Raw genomic sequence first — 7,066 nt, forward strand, 5'->3', positions numbered from 1 at the left:
ATTAGAAGACGGTATAGTTAACGGTATACGTAATGTTACCGAAGCTATTTTAAACCAATATAGGCCTACGGATTTCGTTGAAATATCCTTAAGCAGTTCTAATTTACCATCAAGGTTGGAACTAAAAATTCTTTCAAAATTGCCGATCAAGTGGATATCGATCTTATTTTCGATCAAATATCCGAAATTCTCTACGACGACGAAGAAGAGCAGTTTTTTCTAGGAGCTTTTAACATGACGTTTCACCAAAAGCGGATAGAATAACAGAAAGTCTGGCTCTCACAGTAGTTTCAGCCTTTTACAACGGTTTCCACCTAAGTCGAGAAGCGTCTTACCACACACTTACCCCCTTAGAGAAGGTAGCCAATCACGAAGCAGTTTGTTTACGTAATGGGGCGTATTAAATCTATCGAAAATAGACCCGGGCGACACTAGCGCGTCTACCGGGAATCTTTGAAAAAAAAAGCTTTCTGCTTATTTCTAAAAAAAAAAAAAAACTACTTGGAAAATGGCGGTCTCCGTGTCGTGCTAGAGTGCTAGTTCATTTTAACCTATTAATTTTTCGCTCTTGGTAAATTGGTTTTAACAATGCCGCGTAAAAGATCACAACAACAACAAGATTTGATGCCAAAAAACAAAACCACTCAAAATAATGCCTATGCAAAGGTTCAGCACACTGTTGGTATTCAAACCAGCCTTGGCCAAACATCGACGTCGTTGGAAAGTTTAAAACCGTTAAATTTAACGAAGGAAGTTCAAACAGATTTGGAAACGGTTTTAGATAACGGGTCACGTAATGTTACTGTGGAAACTCAAACGGAAATATTTGGATTCATAATTCCAGCGTGGAAATGGGATGAAATTAACTCTTTTGCTAAGTTAAATGCCCAAAAACGGAAACGCGAAGATGGGGATATGGATTTAAATTCCAAGAAACGTAAACTATGTATTTGCGATAGTGAAACCCATACCTTAGCTTCAGATTTTAATCAGAGCGATAATAAACCCGAAGAGGAACTATCAGAGACATCAGTTGCAAATTTAATCGTTAAAGACACTTTAGTAGCTCGACCATTTAATACTCCATCATCACCGTTGATAAAGCTGCTTCCTCACCTTGAAACTTCAAATCTAGGTAAGCTTTTTTTCTAGTTTACCTTTGCAGAATTAAGGGTTGCCTAAACCAAAGCTATACCCATATTTTGTTTATATTTTAGGATCACTTTCCATAAAACATTTGACAAATCAAAATGGTCTTTTGGAACAACTAGAAATTTCTAAAAATAATGGATTAATTGGTGTTTCTTCTTATTATGATACACCAATCAAGATGTTATTTGATTCAACGGGAAAAGGGACAATTTTGACTCTTTTTGAATCTGCTGAAGAATTTGAATATTTTGATTTTGCCACTGCAACATTGAAAACGGATATTATTTCTGTTAAATTGAACCTTTTAAATGAAAACAAGGTGTTCTGCTCAGGAATATCTAAAGTTAGTAAATACCAATTTATTATTAATATTAAAATAATGTATATAAATTATAATGCTTAAATCTTTTATATCAGAATGAATGTGAAGGGCTGGAAACTACAAAGAATCTTGTCAAATTTACTGCCCCTTTCGAACGTTATCAATCCAAGGAATGTTTCGTATGGTTTGTACCTCCAGTTAATGCCAGTAAAGATAAAATTCAGAACAAGCTTTATCAATGTCGCAAATGTCGAGCTCTGAACTGGTAATTTTTCAAAATTAACCTACAAATTCAAGAAGTAATTAATGTATCCAAATTTAAAAGGTATCTGACTCATGCCCAAAAGAAAAAGGCGTCATTAACTCCATCGAGGAAGCAAAAGAGACAGTTACATAATTCCTCATGTAGAATCGGTGTTTTAACACCAAAATCAAGGCGCAACAGACTTCGTCAAAATAAAAGCAATCGATCATTTCTAAACAGAAAGATAAAACAACTAGAAGAAAAGATCAAAGAAACAAGCCTGCAACTAAGTGAAGACCAAGATAAGAAAATGCGAGAAGTTGTTCAAGAGATTAACCTAAAAGATCGAGAAGAATTAGAGAAAATATTTGATAGCGTATCTAAGAAAAATAAAGTGTTAAGTCGGGCATTAAGAAAAGCGTGGGAGATGAACAGTAAACCTTGTTTACAAAATGATTTTCTAAAGGATCAAGACAAATGTGTTAATGGCTCTAACGGCAACAGATGGTCAGCCTTAACATATAGAATTGCACTAAGTGTTTATTCGAGATCACCTGCAGCTTATGACGCACTTTCTGCCTTTGACGTGTTAAAGTTACCAAGTGTACACACTTTACAAGCAAAGCTACGTGAAATCCCAAGTAAACCTGGAATTGACCTAGAACATCTCAAAACGGAATCAGACAGATTTGATCAGTTTATTAAAGATAACCCACAACTACAAAATCCTGTGAAAGAAGGAGCGTTAATTTTTGATGAAGTCAAAATAATTGGAAAGATGATGTGGAATTCGCGGAATGGCGAGTTTGTTGGATGCCAAATGAACCCTACCGAATTTGCTTTTCTGGAAGACTTGTATAAGTATAAAACAGCTTCAGAAATCCTTGAAGCAGAGTACGTACTCCAGTATTTGTGGCGATGTACCAGTACCAAGTTTGATATCATTGGGCCTTACTTTATGTTTGCTAAACCCACATCTCACGCAGCAATTACAAATTCGATGCTGAGGACTGTATTTGCGTTTCATAGTGTCGGTCTAGAAGTTGGTGCTCTCGTCTGTGATGGAGGAAGTTGCAACATGACTGCAATGAGACAAAGTCTTGGCAAAACAAAGTCAACTTCCCATTCCCTTAAACAAGATGGGTCTCTGGATTTTAGATTTGAAACAAGATTTCGCAATCCCTACGTTAAAGGGGCCTGGATCTACTGGATAGTTTGCCCTAGCCATCAGCTCAAGAACATGATAAATGCACTAGAATATTCACAGGATAAAGGTACAAGGGATTTTACTATTGGTGGGATTCGCTTTGGATGGTTACAAATTAAAGATGTAAAAAAGAGGGAAGATGACAGAAGAGATTCGGATGAGATGGTCCAAGTTAAGGGTCTGCTGAAATCTCACATTGATCGAGACTCTTGGACTAAATTAAATGTCACTCCAGCACGAATCATGCAACAAAATCCTCTTCTAGGAGAACTCTTTAACTATGCCAACCCATTGTATGAAAAGCAACCAATAGATGCACCGTCTGTCATGGCTTGTTACGATTATTTGAAGGCATGTCAACATATTTTTGAAGAGGGTCTACTATCCAAAAGGCCTGTAAGTGGAGATGATTCTGATCCAATCAAGTCAATGTTAAAAGGCTTAAAATACTTCGAAACTTGGGCTTCAGAAAAAATATTGGCAAATGAGAAAATGACAAACAACCGACACTTTTTAGCATGGCAGACATGGGAGCTCCTTAGGGTTTCCATTTATGGTTTCATTGACTATGTTAAAGACTTTACAACTAGACATCCAACAAGGTATATCTACCCTGTGACAATAAATGGATCTGCGGTCGAAACATTATTCAGTCAAATGAAATATATCGCAGCTTCGAAACTTACTGGCTTAAATGTTCATAGCAGCAGACGCGCAATAATGGTAAAAAATGTTACGAAAAGTTCCCAAAATGCTGAATCATCCTATCGTAAAGTGGGATTAGACCTCCTAGATAAAATAAAACCTTGTAATACAAAGCAATAAAATTAAGCGTAACAGTTTAAATAACGATTGGTTTTTAATCGCAAACACATTATTTGAGACATAGATAATAATCTAAGAACTTTGGCCTAACACGTTAATTGCGTGCACTTCATGAGCTATCACAATTACTAATTGTTTTAAAATTTAAAACAAAAAAGGTATCACATCTTTCAATTACATAGAGGTAAAAATAGTTATCACTGTTTTTAAGTGTATTTAAAATAATCCAAGTTCTTAAGCTTTAGGAACTAGTTATCACATTTTCTAATGGTAATTAAAATAACAAAACAAAAATATCTAAGAGAAATTAAAATAATAACCAAAGTTTTCTAGTTAACTAAAAAGTTATCACAGTTTTTAAGAGTAATTAAAATCGTCAAAAATTCTTCTTTTAATTATTCTTCCCCGTCTCGATACTTGTGACGTACATGGTTGGGGGCTTGTATTGTCAACGCTGCAAATGTTTGGACCACTTTCAGCCTGGATGTCTTTCTTAACTGCTGTGGCTAATACCTTTGACTTCTTACTCAAGGGAGGTATTGGAGTAATTCCTTTCAACATGGTGGTTGGGCCTTTCTTTTTTCTTCGATTTTCTTTGGTGGTTGTGCCGTTGTTTGTATTTGATTTTCTCTTTTGTGCGTGTGATTTATTTTGAATTGTCTTTCTTCCTCTTTTTCCTTTTTGTCCATATAAAACACACCTTAAAGTTTGGCCCCCTACACCTCTATTACCTTTCCTCTCATTTCTTTTCCTAATTTGCCCTCTAATCAAATCAGCAAGTTTACCATGCACGATTTTTCTCTCAAAAATGAAACGATATGCTTCAAGTTCTTCACTTGTGAATCCCTCTTGTTTAATTCGAGGTATTTTCTCCACAATACCATGAAATATACCTTTTAAAGTCGGATCGTTTTTGACGACTGCCACAGTTTCTTCTACAGTAATTTAATTTAACGTAAATTAAAGTAACATAAATGTTTGAAATTAAAATATGTAATACTTACTAATGGATTTGTGAGGATTAATTCCGTACGACCATCTTCTAAATTCATCAACAACCAGCTTTACAATTTTATTGACATATGGAATTATTGTCGCATCAGCAACAAACAAACCTCCCTGGTTTATTTCATCAAGGGCCGGTGGAATATCTGTTTTTAATAGATCGCAATTACGTAGAGAAAGGCTAATTTTGTAGTTCACGTGTGCTTTGTCTCTTTGCTTCTGGGTGAGAGGTTTCTTTCCTTTCTTTATTTTTTGAAAAACTTGCATTCCACGCTTTTTAACGCCCCAGATTTCTCCCATGGCTCCTCCAACTAGTCTATTCATTGTATAAAGTCGGTCTGTTTTTAAATGACGCAATTTGTACTTAACGCTATCAGCTGTGGAAATATTTAATGGATAATCGTGTTGGCGTCTTTCAGACACTTTTTCAAATTCATTTGCTACAATTTCCCCCTCTCGAAGAGCTTCGGCCTTACAGTCCAAAAGCGTCCAAGCAATCCAATGTATCACATTTGACAGTTCAGATTCAAAAATAGCGTTACAAACAATAACAGGACGTGGAGCACCTTCGGCCAACACCAAATTATAAACCCAGTTGTTCCAGGAAAATAAAAACTGCGAATAACCCGCCACATCATCTTCGTGCTTTGACTTGAGAAGATTATATTGTGCTTCCATATCTTCTATAATTTCTTCTAAACTCCCATTCCTATGCAAATACTCCAAGGCCCCTTTCCTTTTTCCTGACACGTCCAATTTAAAGAAATGATCCTTTTCATATTTGTCCAGTATCACATTCATTATAACTTTGCTATCCGTATTTTCCATTATTATTGATGATTAACTTGACTAGACCATGAGCTTCTTACTTGACTTATGACAGAATGTTTCGTTGATAATGATAACCTTTAAAAAACTTAAAAAGTAAGAAACATCACCTAAGCCTTGGTCAACAAGAGCAACAAGTGCACCCTAGCATAATGTTATTTGTCAATAAACACGTCTGCGTTAACTAACTTGACTAGAGAATTAATACTGAGGTCGTTACGACCAAATGTTTACATAAAAACAGTTTAAAACATATTTAAAATTAAAAACTTACTTAGCTGGCTCGACAGGCTCGTAACAATTCCACCATTCCACGCGCAGCAGCAAACACACACCACTCAAAATTCTGAAGACCATATAGTCAAGTAGTTTGGCAAGACTAAAGGAACTATTTTCTCCAACCAGATCACGCATGTACCTAGAGTCAATCGCCGTTTGTAACTCGGGGCTTAAAGGGGGTCGCACTAAAAATAGAACTATGGGGGCTTCTAATTTTACGTGGAGCTGCTCAGAGGTTGAGAGCCAGACTTTCTGTTATTCTATCCGCTTTTGGTTTCACGTAGTAAGACTCCCGGACGGTCGAGACAATATTACGGTATTGTTGTTTGGAGAAATCGACGACGATAAACCGAGACTTTTCTTACTGAACGAAAGACGTCACTACCACGTAATCACTAACATCAAACCCCTATTTAAGCATGATGTCTTCTGTTTCAAATGCCTCCTTCCTTTTTGGATAAAAAGTAGTTACAAATGTTTCACGTTCTGCCAGAAATGCCGGAGAGAAAGAAAATGCGTAGGGGAACCCACATATTGTAATAAATGTTCCAGATCATTTCATGGTCTCGAGTGTTATCAAAGCCACTTGAAAGGTCCGAAACCCCTTTGCGAGAGACTGTATCATTGCTCCGAATGTTTTAAGATAGTATACTTTAGTAAGAGAAAAGAGAAACACGATTGCGGTGAAATGTACTGTAAGATATGCAAAAAATATCAAGATTCTAGACACCTGTGCTACATCCAACAAATCCAAGACCCTACGAAGTTAGTCGAGAACGTGATTAAAACAATCAATACGCCAGAATTCGTTTTCATATTTTTTGACATCGAAACGATACAAATTAAACGTTAGGAAGAAAATGGCTTTCTCCATCAACCAATATTATGTGTAAGTCAAGTCGTTTGCGAAAAATTCGTAAACAAAATAACATCTAACTCGTTCGAGTTGTGCGGGCAGTTTGGAAATCGCGATAAACGATTTGTGGGACCTAATCCGATAGCCCTTTTTATAAGTTATCTGAGAACTTTGTCCGACGTTAAGACCGTTATTTTAATTAGTCATAATGGTAGTAAGTACGACCAACAATTCTTAATTCGAGAAATAATGGCCCGTGACGAGTCTTGAAAACCGTCTATAATCGCAAACGGGACCGAAATATTACAAATGAAGCTTTTTAATCTAACGTTTTTAGATTCGTATAAA

At 36.1% G+C, this 7,066-nt stretch overlaps 2 protein-coding genes across 2 annotated transcripts; one reads left to right on the forward strand and one right to left on the reverse strand.

The window, feature by feature from the left end:
- The first annotated feature begins 250 nt into the window (after positions 1-250).
- On the forward strand, positions 251-3,750 carry LOC149597150 (uncharacterized). Its single transcript, XM_089861225.1, has 4 exons — positions 251-1,135; positions 1,218-1,495; positions 1,570-1,739; positions 1,800-3,750. Exons 1-4 carry the CDS (start codon positions 589-591, stop codon positions 3,748-3,750), a joined length of 2,946 nt encoding a protein of 981 aa, XP_089717351.1. The 5' UTR covers positions 251-588.
- Positions 3,751-4,079: 329 nt separating this feature from the next.
- LOC149597151 (uncharacterized) lies at positions 4,080-5,919 on the reverse strand. Its single transcript, XM_089861226.1, has 5 exons — positions 5,858-5,919; positions 4,755-5,671; positions 4,482-4,685; positions 4,179-4,427; positions 4,080-4,087 (listed from the first exon to the last, which is right to left on the reverse strand). The coding sequence occupies exons 2-5, from the start codon at positions 5,581-5,583 to the stop codon at positions 4,080-4,082; spliced, it is 1,290 nt and encodes a 429-aa protein (XP_089717352.1). The 5' UTR covers positions 5,584-5,671; positions 5,858-5,919.
- Positions 5,920-7,066: the final 1,147 nt, after the last annotated feature.

This window comes from Phalangium opilio, unplaced genomic scaffold, assembly GCF_054372755.1.
Source record: "Phalangium opilio isolate 3A_F unplaced genomic scaffold, DU_Popi_V2 ptg000387l_1, whole genome shotgun sequence".
Classification (NCBI taxonomy): Eukaryota; Metazoa; Arthropoda; class Arachnida; order Opiliones; family Phalangiidae; genus Phalangium; species Phalangium opilio.

Coding starts and splice junctions, on each gene's coding strand:
- LOC149597150 (XM_089861225.1), top strand. CDS start 589: ATGCCGCGTAAAAGATCACAACAACAACAAGATTTGATGCCAAAAAAC. Junction 1,136..1,217: donor CCTTGAAACTTCAAATCTAG/GTAAGCTTTTTT, acceptor TTTATATTTTAG/GATCACTTTCCATAAAACAT. Junction 1,496..1,569: donor TCTGCTCAGGAATATCTAAA/GTTAGTAAATAC, acceptor CTTTTATATCAG/AATGAATGTGAAGGGCTGGA.
- LOC149597151 (XM_089861226.1), bottom strand. CDS start 5,583: ATGGAAAATACGGATAGCAAAGTTATAATGAATGTGATACTGGACAAA. Junction 4,686..4,754: donor TAATCCTCACAAATCCATTA/GTAAGTATTACA, acceptor AAATTACTGTAG/AAGAAACTGTGGCAGTCGTC. Junction 4,428..4,481: donor GAAAAGAAATGAGAGGAAAG/GTAATAGAGGTG, acceptor ATGGACAAAAAG/GAAAAAGAGGAAGAAAGACA.